The 27,326-nt window shown below is 39.5% G+C and overlaps 2 protein-coding genes and 1 long non-coding RNA gene across 5 annotated transcripts in view; 2 read left to right on the top strand and 1 right to left on the bottom strand.

Annotated features, from left to right (window-relative positions):
* Window positions 1-4,393, bottom strand: part of LOC116051620 — a 13,324-nt gene extending 8,931 nt beyond the window's left edge. The window contains exon 1 of the long non-coding RNA XR_004105382.1: window positions 4,383-4,393. This is a non-coding gene — a long non-coding RNA (uncharacterized LOC116051620). The remainder of the gene's footprint in view (window positions 1-4,382) is intronic.
* Window positions 4,394-10,401: 6,008 nt separating this feature from the next.
* Window positions 10,402-14,973, top strand: LOC116051617 (taste receptor type 1 member 3). Its single transcript, XM_031302139.2, has 8 exons — window positions 10,402-11,297; window positions 11,428-11,728; window positions 12,188-12,544; window positions 12,631-13,050; window positions 13,158-13,355; window positions 13,488-13,608; window positions 13,806-14,176; window positions 14,274-14,973. Exons 1-8 carry the CDS (start codon window positions 11,095-11,097, stop codon window positions 14,865-14,867), a joined length of 2,565 nt encoding a protein of 854 aa, XP_031157999.1. The 5' UTR covers window positions 10,402-11,094; the 3' UTR covers window positions 14,868-14,973.
* A 2,863-nt stretch (window positions 14,974-17,836) lies between these two features.
* Window positions 17,837-24,732, top strand: ccdc114 (coiled-coil domain containing 114). Of its 3 annotated transcripts, none has more exons than XM_031302136.1 (15): window positions 17,837-18,188; window positions 18,868-18,937; window positions 19,044-19,140; window positions 19,324-19,513; window positions 19,618-19,743; window positions 19,918-20,031; window positions 20,118-20,185; window positions 20,285-20,472; window positions 21,936-22,070; window positions 22,392-22,474; window positions 22,826-22,994; window positions 23,470-23,633; window positions 23,756-23,856; window positions 23,972-24,062; window positions 24,173-24,732. In XM_031302136.1, the coding sequence occupies exons 2-15, from the start codon at window positions 18,877-18,879 to the stop codon at window positions 24,275-24,277; spliced, it is 1,692 nt and encodes a 563-aa protein (XP_031157996.1). In that variant the 5' UTR covers window positions 17,837-18,188; window positions 18,868-18,876; the 3' UTR covers window positions 24,278-24,732. The 3 variants fall into 3 exon arrangements, with proteins under 3 accessions (XP_031157996.1, XP_031157995.1, XP_031157994.1); XM_031302135.1 differs by having other exon boundaries at window positions 18,868-18,943; XM_031302134.1 differs by having other exon boundaries at window positions 18,868-18,943; window positions 19,041-19,140.
* Window positions 24,733-27,326: the final 2,594 nt, after the last annotated feature.

The raw sequence follows: 27,326 nt of genomic DNA, 5'->3' as shown, positions 1-27,326 counted from the left end.
CTCAAGAGCACAAACTGAGTCATCTATCCAAATAAAATATACCTGGTGTGAGTACAGCACATTCACATTTCTATCACCTGGTGTTAGAAACATATTGTGCCAAATTTGGTATATAACAGGCATGATAAACAACAGCCATCTTCTACAGGTTTCCAGCTTGTGCAGATGACCTGAAATCATGGTGGCTCCATGGCAAGCAACCTGACCAGGTTAGACTGGGGTGTTTCTTTGTGGAGTTTACCTGATCTCCCCAATTTTCCTTCAACAATGTGTCAAGCTCATACATAGTCTCGCATTGCCAGACCTATCTGCACAGCGCTGTGTAGTAAGGTCTGGATACACCACACGTAAATTCTGGGATAGGAGAAAAAAAAACGCCCTGGCTTGTTTGCATTTCTTAAAACCAATCACAATCACCAGCTAAGCTCAGGACAGATCAATGGTGGATCTGCAAAATAGTGTTGGGAGGGAACATGTTTTGGTGGAACATTTGCACCCCGCAAAAGAAAACGGCACATACAATATTAAATTGCTCACACACAAACACAAACACAAAAAAGTTAACTGTTCACACAATACAGTGGCTTGTGGCTCAGTGGTATTCTGTGCAAAATTGCATCCTAATGTTCAGCTGTTAGAGTGAGTGTCTTTCAGAGTTAGTCTTTTATGTTTTAAAGTCCCTCCTTGTTTTACTACAACTCAGCTATCTAACAGTCCTGAGATATTGTGTACACGAAAAACTAACTTTGGCCTGCATGTTTGTCTTAAGGCAGAATTGAAAAAAATATGAACCTATTCTTTAAAGCAGCAATAATCAATATGTTTATGATATATTTACAACAATGGATCAAGTGACTGTGTAATGTAAAAGCAGTCGCTCGTAGTGACGATCCTGCAGATAATTATCACAGTCATATTGACTCTGCAGTTCCCCTCAGCTCTACAGAGAGTTATGGCATCTTTCAGCTTTTTTTTCCAGCCTGCAAACCTCGCTGTGGCCGCTGGTGCAGTTGTGGAACCAAAAGCCAACAGGAGAGCAACAGGCAACTATTTTATGCTCCAAACAGAGAAACAAAGAGGAAAACTGTGGACTGAACACAAGGAGCAACACAGGGAAACACAACAAACAAACTAACAAAGAACAGACAGAAGGTAAAAAATACACATGTAGCTAATCACAAGACAAGGCACAGCTGGAGTGGGCAGAGAACAGGAATAACGAGGGAAAGACTGATTGGGTAACAAAACAACGAGGACTGGCAACACAAAGGCAGGCTGAAGAGGCTAGACACAAAACAGGTGTACAAGGGAAGACATGCAGAGCTACAGAAACAGCGCAAGCACAGAAAACTAAAAAATAACACAATGAATGAAACAAGGAACATGAACAGAGAACCCCGAACCCTCAAGAAATAGACACTGAAATGAAGGCAACTAACCCTGTCACACTGACACAAAAAGTCTGAATACCACTGGCAGCAGAGCAGGACCGTGACACTCGCTAAATAAAGGTGTTAATATGTGTTATCTTGTTTACAGCTTGTTTCCGCTGCCACAAATTAGCTAAGTATTAATTATCATTATTATTAAAATATTATTTTTAGTTAGTTATTTCAAGTTTAAATATACTCTAGATTAATTACTGTTCCAATGATGAAAGAAGGTAATTGAAAGGACTAGAATACATAGTTGACTCATTTCGTTTTAATACAGTAAACATAACACCTGGAAACTTTTCCCCCCCTCCTGAAACAATAAATCTTTCTCTTTTTTTAACCATTTTCTTTTTCATCCCCCTCTCTGTCTCTCGTATTTCCCTCCTTCCTCTCACCCACGCGGCTGCCCTTGGGCTGGCGGCACTAAAAATAATTGAAATAGTGATACACTGTCAAGCAGCCTTAATGAGCAGCTGGAAACTGCAGCGGTACTGGTTTCATCTGCAACTCACCAGTGATCGCTGAAAACATTTAGGCCAGTGATGGAGTGATAACAGTAATGCGAAAGCTGCCATAGTTAAATGATGTTCAGGGTTATCGGCTTTGCTTGCTAACGGGCCAACTAGCAGCCAGTGTTTCCATTCATGTTACAAAAAGATGTTGTTGTTGTTGTTGTTGTTTCCCTTACATCTAAATAAAGAAGCTAACAAAAGTCAAAATTTTGTTGAAAATAGGGTTATTCACCGTCTCCTCTATATTTATATAGGTGGGCAAACGCATTTTTGTCTCAGTGCTTGCATTGTCTTAGTCCGCTGCCGCTAGCTTAGTTTAGTGTAGTGAATGGAATCCTTTGTCGCCGGTTAGCATGTCGTGAGTAAAAGTGACCCAACAACAACAAAAACAAAACCTAATTACTTCTTGTGGCCTGTGTATTCACAATAAGTACAAATAGCAATACAAATTAAGACTACACAATTTCCTAGGCAGATATTAACTTGGGACTATATTGGGTAGAAGTAGGCTACAGCCGAAGCACTGCTACTTGGGCACAGGGATATCACATTATCACGTAGACATTTTACTTTTATTTCTTTGGGTGCATTGTGTGATATCATTTATTATAGTGCACTATTTTCTACCAATAAAATGGTCATTGATATGAGTCATTTACAAAGAAAATGCAACTGAAAGCACAAGCCCAACCCCACTCACTTAGCAATGGTGAAATATTTGTTTGTGGTGTGAAGCATGAAAAGGACTATGACTGGAGACAGAGTCAGGTTCCCTGACTGTGCATGTGGCTGCATGGGGCAGCTCCTAACCTGTGCTGAGGAGGATAGACACCCCGAGGGTCGGACTGCGGCAGCTGGTATGTTTCTAAAACCCGGCAACCTACCCTCCCTCACCTCCTCCTCTATTCTTCACAGCAGATGCTGATCTCTGTCTGTCTTCAATAGGAAGCAATTATTGAGTCAGAGGGAAAGACTCGCCTCCTTTTAATAAACCCACATCAAATCATCCGATGACTGACAGCCTCGGAGCATGACTCACGTGTTGGACGGAAGTGAAAAGGTTCAACAATGACAAAAGGAAAATGGAATTAGAGGTCTTAATAGAGGCAGAGTCATGCAGTCAGGACATAGCTTCAGGCACAAGACAGCTCATGCTTTCATCCCCTTTCATTTATCTCCTCATAAACAGCATTTCCCTCCTCCACTCGAGCAGTGTGGCCTGATTACAGTCGATCTCTCCTCTCTCTGACAGTATGACTCTTATCCTCTGTCATCCTCTATCCTATGTCAGCTCAGCCTCTTACATAAAGTTGACCTGGTAAAATTCCGCAGTGCTCGCTTGCTCCCTGCTCCTCTAACTTCCAAGTGTTTCGCCCTGTAGCGACAACAATTTCTTACTGTTCAGTACCAGCTCCCCCACTCTTAGGATGTTGTTGCAGCTGCTCACAAACAGGCTACCTCACTTTAAATTAGGCTTGAATGGAGGAGGCTTTAATTTACGAGTCCATCATCTGAAAACACTGTGTGTCATTGTTGGGAGTGGTCTTGTTGAAGGTCTAAGTCTGTAAGTATTTATGTATGAAGCATGTAAATATCTGCTTTGATATAGTCTTTGTGTATTTTCCGTTTCAGCATAACAATAATGTTGTATTAATAGATGCAAATCGCTATTAGCATTTCTCCATTGACATCCATGTTAAATTTAGCTTAGATGCTAACTAGTCCTGCAAGTCTCATGATTATGGCTACTTATTTTTCTTATGGGATGGCTAGACTTGAGTTGCATATTTATGTATATGTATATGGACAGTTTGTAATGCCATATTTTTATGTTTTCACAGATTTACAAAATTGGAAAGATCCTAACCAAAAGCTTACATTTTACTCCAGTTTCCTGGGTCTTTAATTCAAGGATCTGATGTTAGCTATCCGCTACGCTAACCTGTAAAAGCAAGAGCAGAATATATATAGATTATGTCCACTTCAATGTGTTTGAAAATGTTTAGTCTCAGTATAACACCATATTACCACAATCTTTTCAATATATAATTGCTGTGCAGATTCAATTTTATTTCCTTTTTAGAAAATGTCTCACATCAGCATTTCCAGCAGGTACAAAACTGCGGCAGGAGAGCAGAGTAACTCAGAGATCACAGATAACTCGCTGGATGAGTCATAAAGAACAGATATAAAGTCAGATATTAAGAGCTTTCTGCTGCATGACTCACGTCCATTTGAAGTCTACAGAGAACCTCAATAACATGGATCAGTTACACACATCCTGGTTGATGCAATTATCAAACTATTAAATTGTTAATTTCATTTTCTAAACACTGAAAAATTATATCTGAATATGTTTGTATACTATGATCACAATGATGTTCCTTATCAGATGACCAGCTAAGTCCAATGTTGTTCATGCTATGTGCAAGACAACAACTGAGCACTTCTAACTTTTTCTATTCAGCATACAGTGTGGAGTAAGTGTATGTATTCAACTTTGTGCATGTCTGGCATTCGTTGTACAACACAAACTGTACTCCTCTCCAGTTCAGTGATCCATAATGTCACCAGACTTTACACAGCTGTGACAGCCTGGATCTGTAAACACTGCATTTGCACAAACTGAAAGATAACCAAATCAATCGTTACACTGCTGTCAAAAACTCAAGGTCCTCGGTCATGCTGTCGCTTCCCCCTCCAACTTTCTGCCCTCACCGTCTGAATAAATCATGCAACATTTCCAACACTTAAAATAGGAACTCGACTTTTTTGCGTGACAACTGTGCAAGTCAGCTGTTAGCCAATCCCTTTTCATTTCATAACACAGCACAAACGACTAGAACAAGGTAAAACACTTTTCCTTACTCTGATTATTTAACAAGCTCATAAAATTCCTACTGCTTCGAGCCCATGAGCTACTGTGAGTCAGTCATTCTCTGCTATGTAAGTAGCAGAGCAGACTGGCAGAGATGAAGCCAAACACTCTTGTGCCTGATTTGAACTGCAAATATTTTTCAGAACCGAACACCAAAGAGTCTTTTTTTTTTTAAATCACCGGTTTAGTTAGTCAACCCAGAGTGCAAACATCATTGTTCCACCCCTTGGACAGTGCCAACACAGTTCTAAAAAGCGGGTTAATTTGTAGGCACTTTTGGTTGAATTTTATCAAAGTTTTCTTACTGTTGTGTAGTTAAATGTTGTAGCCATGGATTAACCTCCACAGGGGAGGTGTGATAATTTTAAGCATCAGTAGATGTGAAACAAAGGCAACAGTCAACTGACTGTAAGTACAATAAAACAATGCACATAATGTATCCCATTGTTTATATATCCCTCCACATGTTTATACAAATACAAGTTGCAACACACTTGTGAGCCACACACACAGACACACACACACACACACACACACACACAGACATAGGCTAAAGACACGAAGAAGAACAAGTTTTACTGCTGGAAGGGGGAGGATGAATCCTTTATTTAACCTTTCATGGTGCAGTAACAACACCTCCATAATACTCATGTTCAGGCTGTGATAACACGCACAAGCTTTTCTGCATGATGTTGTAAACTGAGTAATGTTGCATCACCACAGCCGGTTTAACCCTGACCAGCCACCCCCGCCGTTGTACAACAGGATCTCGTCGTTCCCTGTTTCCTCCAGCATTATTGCCACAGATAGACAAGACAGATGTCCAGCAGCACAGTTTAGTAGTCTGCTTTCTGCCTGCACAGGCTTGCTGGCTGGCTGTCCTCACTCTGCACAGAGAGGCTGGCTAATAATTTGTCAGCCCCTGTGGGGTATGAGGCCAGCATGTCAACAACAGGCCCAGTGTTTCTCAGGCCAGCGATAGAGATTAGAGAGCAGGCTGATCCGGCCACTGTGCAGGCAAAGGGGGGAGTAGTGGGCGGAAAGGAGGGCAAAAGGAAGCAAGGGAAAGAGGGTGGTATTCCTGGGTCTCTCTCAGGGAGGGAATGTAGCTCAGACAGTGTTTTGCAACAGTCACAGCCATTTGGGACTGACAGAGGGGGTACTTGTGACATGTTATGTTTGCCAGCCACAGTACATTATCACTGGCACAAAGGCACAAAGCACCCTTACGTGCGAGAGTATCTATTTTTTCACGTAACACATGTACAGTGTTCCCTTGATGGAAAGAACGTCTATGTTTTCTCAATCTGAGCGGTGTTGTGCAACAATGTTCCCTCATTTGCAGGTCATAAGGTTAACCCACGGAAATCTACTGACAAACACGGTAATATGGTTTCAGGCTTACAGGACAAAGTGTGTCTACAAATTCTGAGTAAACCAAAACATAGTAGCACCAAGAAAATCATTTTAGTATTTATGCAGGTTGACTCCCTCTGTTATCAGTTGTTCAAACAGCCCTTTCCTACACAATGTACCTGCTGCTCACACAGCTAAATGAAGCTCCACCTTCACTTTCATCACCAGCAACACAATATGTCTTGAGTTTTCTCACCTCGGGCCTCCAGCTCATCATAAATCATAAATGTTCCACATCTGTACGTACAAGTAAAGTGCCAGATTTTAACAGCCCCACATGCAAGGCAGACTGTGTGAGTCCAATAGGTGAAGATAATATAATACACACATCTGACATCTAGTGGCTGAGCTATGTACATTTTCACACTCAGTGAGTGGTGGCCTTATGAGCTGTATTGAGGCAGCCAGAGTCAGATGGCTAAATGTATGTGTCAACCACTTTTTAGAGGGTCAGTTCACCCAAATTATGGAAAATATATTTTCTTACCTCTAGTGGTATCAAGTCAATTTTATTTAGAGCTTGAACGTTGGATTAATGTATTCAAGAAAAAAAAGCACCACATTTGATGGATATATGTTTCTAAAATGTAAGACTTTGCTGCTTCTTCTTGACCTATTTATAGTAAATTATCTAAATATATTTGTTTGGTCGCACAAAACATGTTTTACAGACCAAACTACTAACAGGTTTTCAGGTTTTGGTGAGTACAACTGTATAAATGGCTTTTGTGGCTCCAGAGAGAGCTGATGAATCACCTAAAGTAATGTCACTTCAGTCAGCATCGGTCAGGGCTTAAGACTACAAGTTTGAAAATGTAAAAAATCTACTAGTTGTGGTTAGAAAGAAGTGAGTTTACCAGACCTCTAGCCCAGGGACGTCACTATACGGCCCGTGGGCCAGAACAGGCCCGCCAAAGGGTTGAATCAGGCCCACTTGATGACTTTGCAAAGTGTGAAAATTACAGAGAAGTAATTAATTTCAATTCCAAATGTAACACTTTAACAAGGAAGAATAGAAGTGCAATGCTAAATTGTTGGAGTACTATTCTTTTAATCAATTAATGAAGAAAGTTATCAGCAGATAAATCGATAATGAAAGTACTAGTTGCAATCCTAATTTATTTAGCCAAAATTACAAATCACAAATTAGCCTCAAAGGGCTTTACAATCTGAGTAAAAACTCCCCAAACAAAAACCTTTAGTGGGGAAAAAAGAAGAAATCTCAGGAAGAGCAAAAGAGGAGAGATCCCTCTTCCACAATGGCAAACTTGCCAATTTTGGTTATACTTTCTCCACAAAACACACTGTTAATGGTTTTTTATAGGTATTACTTTCAGTAGAAGGTTTGAGTGAAAACATTTGACAGTGATATGTGTGAATTTTCAAGAGTAACTGGGAAATTGCATTTGAAAAATAGGTTGCTGTTGTAATTTTTCAAAGTTTTTTTGTGATTGTTGCGGACAAAAATCCTTGATTATGTGGCACGTTTTCTTAAAGAATGCGATGGAATATGCGGGATATTTATGCAATTTTATGTGATGAAATTGTGGGAACTTGCAAAAACTGCGGTTTCATCATGGCTTCATCGCGGGGTTTGCAGCTTTTCGATGATGTTCACGTCACTTCATAACATTCCCATGGCAACAGGGGAAAATGGCTGCTCTTGTGTGAAGTAAACGCAACATTTTTCAACTTTCTGCTAAGATATATGTGACTTTTTTGCAACGAAAATACGGGGATTATGAAATCATGCAAGCCCCGCATATTTTGCGCGGAAATCGGCAATTTATGCAGCGAAAGTGCGGAGTATTTGAAAAAATGCGGCCCCCGCATAAATATGGGGACTTTGGCTGATTATACATTGAATATGCGATCACATAATCGCGTTTTTTGAGGGACTGATTGATGCAGAAATTAATCTTCAACAAATATCACAAAACCCAGACATATAAAACCAGAAGTATTTGCATGGCATTTTTTTTAATTACCCTGTAATCTGAGGTTTAACAAGCATTCATACTGGAGCCACTACATCTAGCTCTAAACCACAATATTATTATCATGCATTTACTGAACAATCCAGATGCAGGTTACTTTTATGACCATCAAGTGGTAATAATGTTAGTTATTTGCTATGTGCCAGTTATTTTCTATTAAATGTGTGTCAGGCCACTGATACCTGGAACCAAAACAGAAAGATGTGTTTGTGTGTGACGCTGGCACAGATCATTAATGAAAGTTTGCCGTAGCTATGACGCACAACAAGGCAAAAGGTGAATTCATGCTTGAGAAAGAAATCTGCTCAAACATGAACAAGATTTCAATCTGAATCCACTGTCTGCACAAAAGAACAGAGCAGCAACACTGAGCCAGTCAGAGACATGTGACCATTTTTAAATGTTTCTGCAAATAAAGTGATTGTGACTATTCACAGAGAGGACAAAACCTTCAATGCCAGCTTGTTGTTCAAGAATGATCTGTAGGTGGACTGTACAGGGCAGGCTGTACTAAAGAAAAAACATTGAGTGTCATCACAGGTCTTCTTACGTCAAGATGACTAACATGATAGGCAACAGAATACCTCCTTTATGTCCCTGAGCAAACCGTTCCTGTAACTGATATGTCTTCAAATCAGTTTTGTTCACCTCAAAAGATAAATATACATAAGCATGTAATGCAAGTACGGAAAAGTATAATTACAAGAACCTGCAGCAGTGCACACTAAAGATAAATGTGTATTGTTGAATGCAAAACTATAAGGGGGGAACTTGACATTCCATATTGTGATGCGACATGAAATCTAACACCAAATGCCAATGAACAAAAACTATGACTATGACACAAATATGTCTATGTGGAATTTTTCAGTATAAACTATAACTCATTAAAACCAATGTAAAGAAAGAAATAGAGATCATAACAACCAATTACCATATATTTAATAAATGACAACTAAAACTGTAGCCTAGTGTAAATTCAAGTAACATTGAAAGGTGTGCATGGTAATTTCTTTGTGGCTTTCTTTGCCCAGTTTAGCAACTAATTCTTGACCTATTAATCAAATGAGATTCACATCTGATACAGAAGAATACTTCTGCCCCATGAGGCAATTACAAAAAAAACACTCCCTCTATTGACTTTGTTTGGGACTTTGTAAGTTAGTATGTAAACAGCAAAGAGAAATACTCAAGAACTTCACTGATAAAACATAACTCTTCCTGTTAGTATAATACTATGAAGCAGTCTCCCTTTTGTTTCCGTTTTTACTTTCCACGTCTTGTTCTGTTAGTTAATCTGTGCCGCAATTAAGTAGTTACTATGAAATTTCTAACCTATGTCCTCAAGCCTGTGACATGTTATTATTATTATTATTATTATTATTATTATTATTATTATTATTATTATTATTATTATTATTATTATTATTATTATTATATATTTTTAGTCCGTAATCCCTATTGATTGAAGTCTTACTTTAGTGATGTAATAGCAGACAATATATATATATATATATATATATATATATTATTTATATATATTTCACCACAGGGCAACTCAATAAGAAAGTTGTTTACAAGGTAGAATAGTGGTCCAGCTGTTAGCGCTGTCACTTTAATTGCTTTCCAACCAGTGTTTTTATGTTCCCCTAAATTCACATTGGTTTTATTTGGATGATCAAGTTTCCTCCCACAACCCAAACAATTGCATGTCAGGTGTACAGGAGGGTGTGACTCTCTGCCTTCAATCAAGCTTAGGTATTGTCCCCTTTCCATTATGTATAGCATTATTTCATACAAATAGTAGATTAAAGTGCTTTACAGGATAATAACACATTAAAACAAAGAGGCTATGTGGTTTTCAAAGTTATGTGACGAAGGACCAGTAAAAAGAGCACATATCTACTGTAGGTTTATGCAAATATCTTGGGAGGAAATGTCCATGTCAATATCCTTGTATGGATGACAAACATCCAGTGTTGCATGCAAATGTACATGCAAAAGCAACACTGCGGTGAATGCAAAACATGACAGCAACAAAATAAAAACATTAAATACAAAAGAACATATATCTTATTATTAACGTTAGCAGTATCGATGTTGATGCTCATTCCTGGTTTTCATAATGGCACACTGGTTGCAGTGACAGGCTTAATTAGTATATAATTTCCTTCAGAATAGATGATAAGCCACCCACAAAAAGTGACATTTGCAAAGTGATAAATGTGAGGTTTTGCTGTGATAACAAATCAGGGTGAGTAGGCAAAAAGGAATTTACTGCACTTAATGTGTCTGAAAGATAGTTACACCAAAGAGAGTCAAAGAGCAAACCATAAGCAAATGTCAGGAAAATGCTCCGGAAAGATTAACACCACTTGCACGACACACACAGATGTACATACACACACAAAGTGAGTATTTACCTCTTACATGCAGTGCCTTACAAATTAGACAAACAATAATGCCATTAAATAAGATGCCACCATTCACAGTTCCTTCAGACCTCAGGTTCAATCAATCTAGACAAAATCACAATAATAGTGTAATTAATTATTACGTATTACTACAGCTATTGTTTTTTCCGAAAATAATAATACACTAAATATCTTTAATGTAAAAGGGGATGCTGATCTTTCATTTCATGTCCATTTATACCACAAATGTAAATGTGGGTGAATATTATAAGGATCATTTCACATAATTTGCAGTTACTCTGTGTTGCACCTTGGGGAGGGGCCAATCGAACCAATTCTGCTTTGGGGGTTTTAGGTGAGTTTGCATACAACAACTGATGTAGTGACACATAGGCATGCTGTTCTCGTTACTTGAGTGTCAGGCTCTGGCTTATCTGCATCATGGCTGGACCTTTCACTCTGCTGGTTTTGTGCTGGGCGTTCAGACTGAGCTGCAGTGCGAGTCCACCTGAATGGTTCCACAACATTTCTACTAGTCTCTTTAGTTTGCCTGGGGACATTATGCTCGGAGGGCTCTTTCCCATCAACGACCTCTCCAGCAACCTCAGCCAGAGGACGGAGCCTAACAACATCAGCTGTAAACGGTAACAGGTTGTGTAAAATAGCATCTTTGAGAAATAATGACCCTATTAATTGAGTTTCTGAACCAATATGTATGAGTAACCTGACTAACAAGGCTTCTACTTTGTTTTTTTTCTGCCTGTGGTTCCACAGTTTAAATGAGTATGGACTGGGCCTCGCTCTAGTAATGAAATATGCAGTGGATGAAATCAACGCAAACCAAATTCTGCTCCCTGGCATTAATTTGGGTTATGAAATCTATGACACATGCCTACAATCTGCCGTCATCGTAAAGCCCACCATCTCGTTCCTCACTGCAAAATCTACCAAAGCGCTATCTGTGGAGTGTAATTACACCGACTATGAGACCAGCATATCAGCAGTGATTGGTCCTTTAACCTCGGAAATGGTGTCGGTCATAGGAAAACTCCTGGGATTCTTTCTGATGCCACAGGTTTGGTTACAAATATGTCTAGTCATATGTCCGCATACATTTACTTCCTGGGCTGAGTAGACATTTCCTCAAAAAATATTCCCAATGTTAAAAGTAAATCTTCAAAGTGAGGCTAAACCTTCGCCTCTACAGTGTCCCACAAGAAGTTGATTATTTTATCTCAGACGGAAGTGAGCCTTAAATTGTTAGAACAAGACGAATACTCGCTGTCCTACAAAGCAAGCTGTATTACAGAAAAATATTCATTTGTTCATTCATCATTGTCAATCGTTAATTGTTTTGGCTTTTTAATTTTAACAGATTAGTTACATAAAAAAACATTGCCCACTTGCACTGCAAATTATCCTGCAACCTCAGTAAAATGTTCATTAGGCTTTATGTGTCAATAATGGAGCATTGCTGGGAAACATCAGTGTGGTAAAATTCAAAAGTGGTATATTATGACTTTTCTCACTTCAGGTTAGTTACGGAGCCACCAGTGACAAATTCAGTGACAAGCTTCTCTATCCGTCATTCTTCCGTACGGTGCCCAGTGACAAATGGCAAGTGGAAGTCATGGCGCTTCTGCTGAAGGAGTTTAAGTGGAACTGGGTGGCATTGGTTGGCAGTGAAGAGGAGTATGGAGAACAAGGTGTGCAGGAATTCTCCAAAATAGCAGAAAATATGTCTATTTGTGTGGCCTATCAGGGGTTGATTCCAGTCTACACTGACCCTAAATCAGCGATCAATACCATCATCGACAATATCCAAGCAACCAAAGTCAGAGTGGTAATAGTCTTTTCTCTTGCAGAGCCAGCTATGGCATTTATTAAAGAGGTTAGTGAACCATGTTATTAATACAAATTATTGGAGGATAGATTATATTCAATTCAGTACCAATGATTCAATCCAATCTACTCCAGGTCATCAGGAGAAATGTAACGGCTGTGTGGATTGCCAGCACAAGTTGGGCCATTAATGATCAAGTGGCTTCTCTCCCCAATATCCAATCAATCGGAACAATCATTGGATTCTTAAACAAGGTACAGACCGTGGATCTGCTCACTGAATACACACGGGAGCTCTTCACCAAAATGAGTGAGGAGAGGGTAAATATGTCCCCCTCCGCACCAAAGGTCAAAGGCAATCCTGACAATCCCTGCCCACAGTGTTGGAACTTGTCAACTGCTAATATTACCTTGGTAACAAGCGATGCAGTGAAGCGCACAGCTTTCAGTGTGTATGCTGCCATCTACAGTGTGGCACAGGCACTGCACAACCTGCTGGGATGCAATTCAACTGCCTGCATGCAGGGATCTGAAACCAAAATCTATCCCTGGAAGGTGATTTATTTTTTCGGTCTGCTATATTTAAGTGTTTGCAATTCGTAATTCCTTTTTTCAACAACATTGAGACTAATTGATGAAATCTCTAAAATCTTTTTTTGCAGCTGTTGCAGGTTTTAAAGAATACTTCTGTAGACATAAATGGCATACGATTAGAGTTTGACACAAATGGCAACCCAAACATTGGCTATGATGTGATTGAGTGGGTCTGGAATGATTCTGGTTTAAAGTTCCTAGATGTTGGAAGTTTTTATCAACGACTGTCGATCAACCAAACCCTCTTCAAATGGCACACTGCAAAGGTAATTTCAGCAATCTATTAGAAACGTGATATAAACTTTTAAAAATATATATTTTGAAAGCTTTGTGGTTAATCCAGTTTGGGTTTCTGAAATGTTGTAATTGTTACCATGACAATCCTAACTGTAATGCAGGTTCCTGAGTCCACATGTTCAGCAGCATGCGGGCCAGGCCAGGTCCGCAGAGTCAAAGGCTTCCATTCCTGCTGTTTTGATTGTATCGACTGTTTGGCAGGCACTTACCAGGCAAATGAGGGTAACGTGGTATCTGTCAAATACTTGATCCTTATTTAAAGGAATAGTGTAATAGTTTGAGAAATATGTTTTTTTTTATATCACTCTCCTGTCTGACAGTGGCATTACTCTTGTCATCTAACTCTCTGCAAGACATCAACGGTTATGCAATCAAACCATTGCAATCAAAAATGTATTGTTGTGCTTTCTGACTCATAGAGGACATCCAGTGCAAAGAGTGCCCTGAACGTCAATGGTCTGTAGACCGCAGCATTAATTGCACCAAACCCACCTTTTTCGTTTTGTCCTGGGACACATCCGTGGCTCTGGTAATGATGCTGGCTGGGGTGCTGCTCCTGGTATGTCAGGTGTCAGTGGGTGCTGTGTTCCTGAAACACCAGGGGACCCTATTGGTAGCGGCCTCGGGGGGAGCCCTGAGTTTTGTGGCTCTGATTAGCCTGATGGGAGCTTGCCTCAGCCTGCTGCTCTTCCTGGGGCAGCCAGGGGACGTAGTGTGTCGTCTTCAGCTGCCCCTCACCTCCATTTTCCAAACAGTGGCCATCTCCATTATCATGTCCATCTCACTACAGGTGAGGAATGACAATACATTCAAATACATCACTGTACTGGAGGACAAAATAAAGAGTGCACATTGTAATCAGGCTGCAATCCCCTCCTTTTAAACAGATACTCTACGTGACAGAGGTCCCAAAGACGGCCGCCTCTCAACTCCATATACTAAGAGGCCCTGGAAGCTGGCTGTTTGTGCTGGTCTGCTGTGCTGTACAGGCTGGTCTCTGTGTCTGGTTTGTTCAGGAATGTCCTTCTCTGTCTGAATATGTGTCAAAAATGAAAATAGACTTTGTGAGCGCATTTCTGGCATGTCCAATGGAACCCTTGCATGGATTTGCCATAATACAAGGTTTCAACGGTGTAATGGCCCTTATATCATTCATGTGTACCTTCATGGCAGCACAGCCTCCTCATCAGTATAACCTTGCCAGAGACATCACCTTTTCCTCCTTGATCTACTGTGTGATTTGGGTGACCTTTATTCCGATCTACATAGGCTTGAGTCACAAGGACAGGTCTATTGTCCATGTTTCGTTCACCCTGGCAAGCAACTTGGGACTGGTGGCAGCCTACTACTTCCCGAAATGCTACCTGCTGTTGAGAAAACCTGAGCTCAATACAGCAGAGCACTTCTGTACCTTCCTAGAGGGTGTCCCACTAACACAAGCTCAGGAGGAACCTCAGCCACAGACAGAGACAGGGAAGTAGACTAAAGTGCAGTTTTGTGAATAAAATCTCAAAGAAAATATCTGTAACAATCATATTTTGTAAAATGTACATTTGCATGCTTAATAAAGAGTGTTTGTGAATTTCATGTATTAAACTAGTTTAGGCCTACAGTATAGGCTACGGAACATATTTTACATTAGGCTATAATAAGTTGACCTTTAATGCAATATGCAGTGTTTAGTATTCCTTGTGTTTTTGGATTCAGCTTTATGTTATTAAAGCTCACCTGTTGTTCTGTCAACCTGCCTGCTTGGTCACTTGCATTTTGATCCAAACCAGCTTTCTACAAACTGTGACACACTACATTTATTTGGTAACTTTAGTTACTAGTTATGAAACAAATACATGATGCTATCAAACAATAGGAATGTATTGATCCCCACTGGAAAAATTCTTAAGCTACATTCATATTCATATACTACTATATATAAAGCAACATATCAATCAGATATCAATTAAAGTTACCCCCACATTTTTTAGCTGCAATTTTAAAGTGATGTGTACACATTAATGCAACAAAATCATAATCCAAAAATAAAATAAATATTATTCTAAAATGGGCTATTCTGTAAAATGAGTACTTTGGTTTGATTCTTATACTTTTGGTACTTTTACTTAAGTAAACTTTTAAATAAATGACTTTTACCCGTAACAGAGTATTTCCGCACTGTGTTATTGCTACCAGAGACAGTTTAGAACCGTAGGAGAATCTTTGTTGCTACTAAAAAAAGATCCGGGTACTTAACCACTGACGTAAGTGGAGTACCTTAGAAGTAAGAAGTAGGGAAACTTTCAAGCTAAGCTACTCAGCTCACCTTTGTCCACAGAGCTTCAGTCCTGTACGGCAGCTCCTCCTCAAATGTTGTGTGTGTGTACTGCAGGGGTCTTCAACGTTTTTTAAGCCAAGGACTAAAGGACTCCTTAACTGAGAGAGACAGATCAGGGACCCCTACTACATATATTGTATAAAATTAAATTGCATACTAAACTGGGCCTACAATAACGTGTTTGGTGTCCTATGCCTTTTCCATACCTTTTTAGTGCATAGCATACTAAGCTATTAAAATAGGCCAGTAAGCCTATCATCAATGTTGTTTTTTTGACAAATAGGCAGATTTGCTAAAGCTATATTGGATTCGTGTTAAGACATTTATTTATTTATTTTTTTTTTTTTAAATAACAATAATTTCCTAGAACCCTTTTTTCTCCTGTTCCGACTGGATCAATTTGGGGATTATTAAGTTCCTCTGGCCACAGTTCCTGTAAAGGTGACTACACACCGAGCTGATAATCGTCCGACGGACAGTCTGGCAAGGTCAGTGACTCGAGTCTGTTCGGTGTGTTCCGTGCCGTCGTCCGTCCGAGGGGACGTCGGCCTTCATTTTGCCCTATTTGACATGTATAATCATGAGCTTCAAACTAACATTAACGTTGATGTGAGCGGAACAGCTAGCGTTAATGAGGAGTCTGCCGCTACCAACCTTAACGTTACCTGAGTCAATGACACCAACGTAAACACATGGATGGCCTGACTGTTGGTCAAGGAACCAAATTATGTATTTTTGCTCCACCAACAGCTGGCTCGTTTTTAAAGATAACAAACTGGGCTGCAAAACATGTGTCACTTGCTGGCCAGACAGAGAGGGGACTAAAGCTGTCAAGAGAATCACATACACACACACACACACACACACACACACACACACACACACACACACACACATGACTTGTTTAAATAAATACATTTATGTTGTTAATAAATAACAATAAATTGTTGTTGTACCAGCAATATCTTCACTGTAGAAATCTCAAATGTCATAATGATTTGCCAATGCAAGAGAGTACCGGTGTTGTGCCAAGGTACTTATCCCCGCCAGGATTTGTATCCCCTGGCCGCGGCAGAGTGCGTGCACTCAGAGCGGAGTTTAACTGCTGTACTTCGAATTCACCTCTTAAGTGGAACAAATAGCGACGTGGAAGACTCGACAGGGTTTTCCATAGTAACAAGGGTCTCATTTATCTACATAAATACGTTTATTTGTCTGTTACATTAAGGCGACGTGTGAATTGTTGAATGCGTCGTTTATTATTGTAGATTAATCGACAGTGTTTTCCAAAGTTCCATATTGACAGGACAGACCCTTTGCATGTTAGGGGAGAGGATACACATATCAGGTGAAAAACAGCCTGATATAATGTGTATCCCCTCTGTAACTATTGCTAATAAACAGCAGACATCTCCATATTATCTCAGGTTGTTCACTGTGACCTGGTGAACACTGAAAATAACACACATGAGGACAGGACAGACCCTTTCCTTGTTAGTGGAGAGGATACACATTATATCAGATGAAAAACGGCCTGATCTTTTGTGTATCCCCTCTGTAACTTTTGCTAGAAAACAGCAGACACCTCCATATTATTTCATGTTGTTTATTGTGACCTGGTAAAGACAGAAAATAACACACATGATGACAGGACACCCTTTGCACCCTTTAAATTAAAACAGAAATCACGTTAGAGGGCAGGGAGGGACGGGTTAGCAAAGACGAGGAAAAAATATTGTTCATAAACCTGCATGACTCACATAGATAGGCCTATCAGTCGGCCTATGTAGCTAAGGTGCATGTCAATATGGAACTTTGGAAAACACTGTTGATTATTCCACAGTACTAAACAACGCAATAAACAATTCACACGTCGCCTTAATGTAACAGAAAAATAAACGTATTTATGTACATAAATGAGACCCTTGTTACTATGGAAAACCCTGTCGAGTCCCATTTGTTCCATTTAAGAGGTGAATTCGAAGTACAGCAGTTAAACGCCCAGCACGCTCCCAGCGGCCAGGGGATACAAATCCTGGCGGGGATAAGTATCTTGGCACGACACCGGCACCTTCAAGCACTACGTTCCTGTAACTACTTGGTCGGAAAGGGGCTATAGAGTGCATCATGATGTAGCCAGTAGGGTCGCGAATTTGTGTTTTCCTAGGATGGCGAGGGAATGTCCCGCCCTACTCTGCCTCTAAGTACTTGTTGCCTTCGTTGAATTGGTTCTCTTATTACATTCATGGGTCACAGGTAATAGAGAATATTTGGTTAGGTTTAGGCATGAGGAGTGAAATTGGTTAGGGTAATAATATCATGTGAGCCAATCAGAGGCAGAGTAAGGCAGAGTAGGGCGGGACATTCCTTCGCCTACCTAGTGTGTATTACACTGAGAAACGGTAGTGGCAGGGCACTTACCAACGGTTGCTAACAACTCAGACTACTGTGAGCCTGCTGTGTGTCCTAGGAGGTAAGAACTTTAATTTTCAAACTTGCGAGATAAATTCTTATTTGTCCTTAACAGCTGGCACCTTTTTCGATGCTTTGTTAGCTAACTATAAACAAGCTAACTAATTGCAAGTTTTTCATACCAGCTAGTAAGAACCATGACTACAGTCCTTTGTGTGGTTTAGCTAGTTATGTAAAAGTAACTAATGTGCATTGAGGGTATGTTGGATTCGATGGCCTGTCTTATAAATGAAAAACTGTATATGCTATAGCAATCTGCAGCAGTACACACTAAAGGTTTGTGAAGATAGCTAAATGTGTATTGTTCAATGTCAAATTCTTTTTCTATAAGATGCAATTTCATGAATTCATCAAATAATAAAAAAACTATATCTTTTTAAATGTATTTTTCAAGTAAATAATTTAGGCAAAAAGTAAGACAATGTAATTTCCCCCTGTGTAAGTCTTACTCTAGTGATATAATATGCAGACAAGATCAATGCCAATCAAATGCTGCTTCCAGGCAGTCAAAAAGAAAACATTTCTAACTTATTTCTAATTTATTCAGCTTTAAATCTAGGTTTGAAAGCTAAATATAAGACTAGGTTCAACTTAACGGTGAGAGGATAAAGACATTTCCACTAGTAAAAGTTCCATATTTTTTGTAAACAGCGTCACTTTACCTTTTTATTTTTATCCAGAGTGTAACAATGCCTCGAGGTAGATCGGCCACAAGTGCCCGCTCAGACAGCAGTGAGATGGATATTGATGGTACAGGTAATGTTGGTTATGTTGCTATTATTAACTAGTAGATGTTGATGCTCTCTAAGTAATGTTATTTTGACAATTGCAAATTGATTTGTTTTGTTTTTAGCAGAATCAGAGATAGCCAAACTGCAGAGACAGTTCAGGATCATGGAAGGAGATCGGCAGGCCTACAACATTCAGGCCCGGGAGCAGATCCGCAAACAACAGTGAATAAGCACTACACACACATCACATTGTCAACCGTGTGTGTGTGTGTGTGTGTGTGTGTGTGTGTGTGTGTGTGTGTGTGTGTGTGTGTGTGTGTGTGTGTGTGTGTGTGTGTGTGTGTGTGTGTGTGTGTGTGTGTGTGTTTATGTGCCTGATTGGTTGTTTTTATAATGTGGATGAAGGCAGGAGATAGAGAAGCTGCTGAAGGAGCAGGAGGAGCTGCATCGAAACCTTGGTGCGTGTAAGAGCTTGTCACGCCAACAGCAGGACGGTGAGGACACCCAGAGTCTTCGTGCTCTGCTGGAGCAGAGAGACATGCTAGAGGAGGAGCTGGGGAAAGAGAAGCAGTATCAAAAAGAGCTAGAGAAAGAGGTGAATAAAGTCCTTTTCACTCTATATGATACTATGCATTAAATGTTTACTGATATTTTTGGTTACAAACCACAGTTTATGTCATGTATCTGTAATGTGGGCAGATTGCAAACATGGAAATGAAGATGGCAGAGCTGAGAAAAGGCGAGGTCAGTTCAGGTGATACACAAAAGTCTGAGGTACGGAAAACTCAGAAGGCCATACGCACTTTGGAATACAAACTGGACAGAGTGAGTCATGCAAGTTATTACCACAAAATACCTAGAAAACAGACAGATCCCTTAATATTATCATGTAGAAGTTATATTGTTGTTCTTTGTCCGTTTTTCAAGTGCATATCTTCACATATTATTATATTCTATTGTATTATTTTAAAGTTTGCATGTGCTGTATGTCCTGTCCAGTCCTTGACTCGTTTCAATGAGCAGCTGACCAAAAACAGCCACCTGAGAGAGGAGTTGCAGACTCTTCATATTGAGCGTGTTCGTTTCCAGCAACTACACAACAGGTTGGACAAGGTCAGAGGTCACACCATAAGGGATTCAGAGACAATTTTTGACACTGGTTTTTAACACGTCTCTGCACTGATTTTTGCGTGTTGTAGGAACTGCAAGATATGCGCAAGAAGATCGGGGAAATTGTCAACATGTCCACTGCTGCCTACGATGCCAGGTCAGATTTGAGACAGTTGTGCAATAATATGTATAAAAAAAAAAGGCATGACATGTTCTTGGTTGTTGAATATTTTATTGATGAACCCTTCTACTTTAGAGTGGAGGCTCAGTCCAAGATGACCATGATGAGGGAGAAGGCAGTGAAGGACCTTGCCCAGTACAACACTGAGATGAAGGAACTGGAGAGGGTTATTGCACATGAGTGCAACCTGAAAGAGTTTATGACCACCAAGTGCAGGGAGAGGAGCGGGCAGGATGATGGCCATGATATGGGACATAGACAGCGTAAGACACAGCCATTGATTGATAATTATGATAATGGAGAAAGTGTTAGCGACAATGATAAAGCTGGTAGTGATTATTTAATGTTTATTCAGTGGGGAATCTCACCAAATATTGGCTTGTGCTTTATGGATGCATTTAGGAATCCCTTCACAGTCTATTACAATATATCTCATGAGCACAATCTTATCTGATCTTCATGTAGCACAAATATAATGTCCTTTATAAAATTATTTTGAGACGATGGAAAAGCCTACTGTAGCCACATTGAGAATGGTTTTAGGGGATTATGTCGTATATTTTTATTTATTTTACCTTTATTTTACCAGAGAAAAGAATCACATTGAGATTACAATCTCTTACAAGTGAGCCCTGGCCAATAAGGCAGCAGTATAAGGGGTGCACAATAAGAAAAGTACAGATCTCATTTAAATGTAAACATTTAGAGGAACTTTGTTTGAGTCTTCAACATCTATTGGGCATTTTCTGCCCATGCCAAACTGAATACTGGCAAACACTAGCGTTGCCTAGTTTCAGTTTATGCTCACATGTCCACAGATGTATTTCAATCAGGAGAGACTTCGTTGCAGATATGCAAAGATTTATTGTACGAAAGCATGATATGACATGTACAGTCATTGGAGATTAGACTCCATCATTATTAAATGATAATAATTAGGGGGTTAGAAGGCCAAAAGCTGATCCCCCGATGGAGTCTAGACACTGATGGCGGCGTGAGGAACCGATGAGCTGACGCAGTCTGGTCGGAGGAGGGTTGTTCTTAGCCTGAAATGACAACTGAGCAGCAGAGAGAGACAGGTTTAAAACAGAGGTGTCGTGTTGTGATTGGCTTGAGAAATTCAGGGCCTCTTCTGATTGGTTAGCTAAAGTGGGCGTCTCTAACATCTGTTCAGTTTAGAAGAGAGAGAAACATGATTAGTTAGAAGTCTTCCTGTCAGAATTTTCGCTTAGCTCCATTAGTCACATTGTTTATTTGTTCTTTTTATTGGTAGATGTTCCTTTTCAGTGAGGAAAACATATTACAATCAGACAGAAGCCAGAGTAAATGTTGTACTACCACAGATTAAATCAATAACATAAAAAAAAACAAAAAATGTTCTTGTTGGTTTGGAAACCAGTGAAACAGTACAGTCACTCTTGCCAGTGAGTCCTTGAACACTGTAATAGAAATAATAGGATCCTTTTTACAGTGTTTATCTTGTTTCAGCCACTAGTCAGCAGCACTGATACAAAAAAGAAATCAATGTAAATTACTACAGTAGAAGATTGTGATGTACAGATTTGGCATTGTTGATTTAAGTTTGTCAAAGGAGGAATAGGTGAATAAGAAAACTGTCTGTGTTAACATCATGTATAGTATTAAATGATAATAATATTGCTGGCACTGGCTGTTGTGCAGTTCTGATGATACTGATGTGGATGGTAATGGTTCTTGTTTGTTCCAGTGTCAGAGCTGAAGGAGCAGAGGAGGATGGACTCGGGGGAAGAGTCGCTGGACGCTCTAGAGGAGGTGTTCCAGAGGATCCAGACTGTGACAGGGGAGGACAACCTGGACATGCTGGTCACCAGGTTCATCCAGGGTAAGTCTTACCAACACAACCTGACTATTTCATTTATACACAAAGACAACACTTTTTACAGTCTTTATGGCTCTGGAAACCATCTGTTATGACAGGACCTGTCATAACATATGTTATTTCTATTTATTGTTGTTGTTGTTGTTATAGACAATGGCACCATAATTACAGCCATCTCTTTCCTTTGAGAAAAAAGGTTCTTTGCCTTTGGAGGAACACTGAAGCTAAATAGGTTTAAGGTCCCACTTTGATAATAAGAATTATAAGTCTCAGTTCAGAATATGTAAATGTATCTGACTGCTGTATTGCTGTTTCACTGTGTAGTTGAAGACCGGAACTTTGCACTTTTCAACTTTGTAAATGAGCAAAACAATGAGGCTGAAGCACTGAGAGATCACATCAGCCAGGTGAGTATGTGTTCTCTATTTACTCGTCATTAATTTCTTTCATTTTTACCTTTACAAAATTTGCTTCTACTCCTATTCAGTGCAACAATATAACAGATACACTTAATTCCTTGTTCACAAAGATTACAAGCAACCAGTATTAGGGACTTCAAAGTTCAGGGTCGTAGAGTTCTTACCAAATTCTAGTAAGTTCAAGGAAATTAAATGAAAAGGTAAAGAGATATAGGTCATTTCTGACAGCAGTTAGTAGTGTGAAAGGGAGCATGTAGTATTCAAGGAGGAAAATTTGTGTTGCTTCATATGACTTATCTGTATATTTAAACATCTGTGCTGAAATGTGTGCATCTGCAGATACAAGCAGAGACTGAGCAGTTTCGAGTAGCAGGTTTGCAACAGGAGCAAGATCATCGCTCTCTGCTGAGAGACATTGATGAACAACAAAAGGAAACCCAGTCTCAAGCTGAGGACTATGAAAACCAGGCCAGCATCATGAGCAAAATCCTGGACGAAATAAAAACAGGTTTGCAACTAATTATTTTACAGGTCTGAAGTTACCTAATAATTTTATAATATGTTTAATAATTAGTAATTGAAAGGGTAATAGAGACATTGTTCAATTAGTATAATTCCAATTAATTGATTCCAATAAGTAGGTAGTGTAACCTGTAGTATTTTAGTCAGTGCACTTCAGCATTTCATATGAACATCAAAAAAATTCACATTTGTCGACAGAAAAGCATACAGTTCAACACATAAAGAACAATGTCCGATAGTAAATAGATAAGCAGTAAATATTTACATGGGTTTAATTTCCCCCTAAAGTTAGTATCAAATTAGATTATTTTTCCCAGAAATGTTCCATGAAATCATCAGGAAATTAAAGACCTATAAAATACAGATTTTTCTTAAATACAAGCATACACGCAAAAAAAAAAGCTTCAAAAGAAAAGAAAAAAAAGCTGCTACTCCTGACTTTAGTTTCTTCCATCTCACAGGAGTGAACAGCATCTTCTCTAAAATGGAGTGTGACCGCTCAGTGATAGAGGATTTACTGGGCTCCTCTACAGGGATCAGTGAGAACAACATCATGTCCTACCTGGGTCTGGTGGAACAGAAGACCAACGAGCTGCTCACCGTTCAAGCTTTCCTCAACTCTAAAGTAACCTGTTAGCCTGTGGTTCTGTCTTACCTTTTCTTACATACATTCCTGTTGTATAGACAGTACTTTCTTTTATTTATTCCCTGTAATATAATGTGCCTCTGTGTTTGTCACTCTTACAGGATCTAGAAAAGGACTACAATCCAAAAGACCTGGCCAAATTTCTTTTGGGTCAAAATCCAGAACTGCTTCAGCAGACTAGCATCCAACCTGCATTCAACAGGTTGGCCTTTTATCTGTTCTTTTTATCCCCATTTGTTTATCATTAGTAAAGCTATACATTTAAATACTCTGAACATCAGGTAGATGAGTGTGTCTGTGTTGGTTGGACTCCTCAGTGTGGAGTATGATGCAGAAGAGTCTCCTGTCACTGATGAGGAAGAACGACCCCTTTCACAGTGGGAACTTCGCAAAAGAATTATACAAGGGGTCAGTGCAATACAAAGTGCTAATCCTACACTTAAGTAATTATTTATGCTTTACATCATGATACATTTTTTTTAAAGTACTTTGTTCATATTTCTGGATCTGATTTACAGGTTTTGAAGAGAGAGAGTTCAGTCCGGCAGTCAGCAACCAAAGCCTCAAAGATCAGTCAGCAGTTTGATGGCAGACGACGCTCCCTGGAAGACGCACTAATCTGACACATTGACATGATCAGTGTAGTTAATGTGCACAGGTTTTAAATGAGTCGAAGGGCTGGCTTTCATTGTTTACCGTAATATAGTCTCGCATTGCTAGATCTATCTCCTCAGCGTAGTATGGTCTGGCTACACCGCCTATCTATTCTCGGTCAGGAGGAAAAACGCTTTGGATTATTTTTTATTTCTTTAAACCAATCACAACCGTCTTGGGCAGCACTAAGCCCCGATAGCGGATATAGCAAGACGGGAGAGACATCAGGCTTTATCTTAGTAACAAACATCCGTTGAGCCAGACTAAAGGCAGTAACTTCGTTTTTGGTTGAAAATGAGTTAATGATATTTTTTTATATATTATCATCTGGATAAGTATCTTGAGTCAATTTAGTTGTTTTTTTTAATAAAGGTTTGTCTTAAAGGAACACGCCGACTTATTGGGACTTTAGCTTATTCACAGTAACCCCCAGAGTTAGATAAGTCCATACATACCCTTCTCATCTCCGTGCGTGTCGTAACTCTGGCTGGCATACTCACCGCTAGCGTAGTTTAGCACAGATCCTGGAGGTAACCGGCTCCAACTAGCCTACTGCTCCCAATAAGTGATAAATAACGCCAACATTTTCCTATTTACATGTTGTGATTTGTATAGTCACAATGTGTACAAATAACAAGGTCACATGAGACACAGCCATCTTCTAACCGTATACAAACTGAGAACTATATTCTCAGAATGCGAAGCACATCTACTTGGGCGGAGTGATTAGCGCAATACCTGAAAAGCACCGTTGTTACTCTCTGCTCCTCACCACGGGGCTTCTCGTGTGCTACTTAGGCAAATCACTCCGCCTAAGTAGCAGAAGTTGCAGTGCTTTGCCTTCTGAGAATATAGTTCCCAGTTTGTTGGTTAGAAGATGGCTGTGTCTCATGTGACCTTGTTATTTGTACACGCTACAGGATAGCAATAAGTAGATGGCTATAAGTAATTGTAAATCATCAAAAATATATGCCATGATCACTACAATTTATACAAGTGTTACAATAATGATTTTGTAAATGGTGATAAGCAACCAAATATTGATAATGTGGAAGTTACTGCCTTTTGCCTTGGTGTGACTTCTCACTTTTTGCAGACAATACAAAGGCAGAGTACAGTAACTTCAAAATAGAGGTCAGAAGTCTAAAAGTCAAGTTTGAGCTCCAGCTTTTATATGTAGATACATTTCATTACTAAAACATATCGTTGCCAGATTTCCAGTGTCCTACCTATAATTCATTTGGCTGGACAACTAAAAAACTTTAAAGTAATTTTTCTCAGTTCCACACTCTAGCGAGTAAAGGTCTTTTGCCCTTGTAGGGCAGTATAGATCAATATAGGTTGCACATATAAACATTTAAAGCTTAATTATGTGTGTGTCACCTTTTATGATGTATTATTGGCATGGCCTGTTCAAAGCCTGTATCTTGCTATGATTTGTTTAGTAGGAACTAATTAGGTTTGGAGCTATAAAGATGCCTTTTCAAATTCTGGTAACCAGCTGTCCTTTTGATGTGTGACTTGCCATCTGGCTTTGACTATACAATCTGGTCGCAGTACAGCCCTCTCGCACTGGCAGCATTTCATTACATAGTACTTGCTGCTATGCTCAAACGAAAAGGTTGGGGGCAGCAGAACCTTTTGTAATTCTAATTGGCATGCTGAGACCCTGAGTCTGTGTTTCCAAAAAGGAGGTGAGGAGTTTTTAGCGCTTCACTGAACACACTGATTTTAAATACTTTTTTTTTTTGGTGGACTAATAATGATTTTTCTCAGATGTATTTTGGCGGATCACACTCATTTATTCAGATCTCTGTGATAAAATCAGTGTTATTATTTAAATAAACTGTGACCTTACCATTAAATTAGTTCTCTGTTTATATGCTCCACAATGATTACCCTATTAATGTCAGTTACCGATTAGTAGTGTAGGCATATCATAATATTTTCATATGTACCAGTAATAAGAGCATCTGTCTCTTTAATTTTCAGTGTGGCTTGAAAAAAAAAAACTTCACTTTGATCCTCAGGAGTTTCAAATTTCATTTAATCCAAACATCCTGGTGCGAGTCTGTGTTGGGGCAAAGATGATAGTCACTGCTGCAGTGATCAACTTCCTCAGTACAAAAGAGAACATCGGGAACTTATTTTAAGAAATATATTTTTTACAGTGAAACAATTAACAAAGGGTGTTACTATATTTGGGTTTTTAAGGTCAAACTAATGCCATCATACTTTTTTTTATCATGGGCTGTACAAGGAACGGGGATGATTTGACACAAGTGTATCTGTCTAAACAAGAAAGAAACATATAGGTTATTATGTTACTTATCTAGCTTGAGTTGTGTGGTTTTAATTAGCTTATCTGTTCAAGTTTTTTCCAGTGAGGTTTTGACAGCAGCGATTTCAGGAAGTGAAACTGATGCTTTGTAAACATTTGTGACTGATCGACCAATGACTTGGGTTTGCTCAGGATAATCCCCCTTGCAGTCGCAACTGTGTGGCTATGAAAACAGATTATGAGAGATAAAAGGGTGCTGTGGAAAGGCAGAGGGGTGGCGGTGCTGGGAGATGAGATAGAGGCGGCTGCTTTCTTTGAAATTCTACTCTCACTTAGCCCCCTCCACTCCCAACAAATTCTCTTTGCACACGGCTCTCTACATTGCCATAGAAACCTTCCTTTGAATCACAACAGAAACCTCATTTCCTATTCCTGACAAAGAGTCCTCATTGCCTGTAGAGACCGCCTGCATCAGCCATTTCCAAGGCCCACCTTCTGCTGGTAGGTCTACCAGCAACTGCAGCCAGGCTGTGTAGCCTACCCTTCCATCTCCATATAAGCACATTTCCATCTTTTTTTCTTCCTTAAGCCTAACAGTTTCCCCATTCTCTATTGTACCTTCTGTGTCACAACTCCTAATCTCTTGCCATTTTAGTCCATTTCATTCTTTTCATTCAGTGTCTTTTCACATTCTTGTTTATTGTAATGCTGTATATGTATTCTGTATTTATGTCAGA

The sequence above is a fragment of the Sander lucioperca genome, chromosome 6 (genome assembly GCF_008315115.2).
Source record: "Sander lucioperca isolate FBNREF2018 chromosome 6, SLUC_FBN_1.2, whole genome shotgun sequence".
Taxonomy (NCBI): Eukaryota; Metazoa; Chordata; class Actinopteri; order Perciformes; family Percidae; genus Sander; species Sander lucioperca.
This window is presented reverse-complemented; position numbering and strand designations above follow the sequence as displayed.

Excerpts from the sequence above, each read along its gene's own strand:
- LOC116051617 (XM_031302139.2), top strand. The coding sequence starts at position 11,095 with ATGGCTGGACCTTTCACTCTGCTGGTTTTGTGCTGGGCGTTCAGACTG. Across the intron at positions 11,729-12,187 it reads GATTCTTTCTGATGCCACAG|GTTAGTTACGGAGCCACCAG; the intron begins GTTTGGTTACAA and ends TTCTCACTTCAG. Across the intron at positions 13,609-13,805 it reads CACTTACCAGGCAAATGAGG|AGGACATCCAGTGCAAAGAG; the intron begins GTAACGTGGTAT and ends TCTGACTCATAG.
- ccdc114 (XM_031302134.1), top strand. The coding sequence starts at position 18,877 with ATGCCTCGAGGTAGATCGGCCACAAGTGCCCGCTCAGACAGCAGTGAG. Across the intron at positions 19,141-19,323 it reads GAGCAGATCCGCAAACAACA|GCAGGAGATAGAGAAGCTGC; the intron begins GTGAATAAGCAC and ends ATGTGGATGAAG. Across the intron at positions 22,475-22,825 it reads TGAGAGATCACATCAGCCAG|ATACAAGCAGAGACTGAGCA; the intron begins GTGAGTATGTGT and ends GTGCATCTGCAG.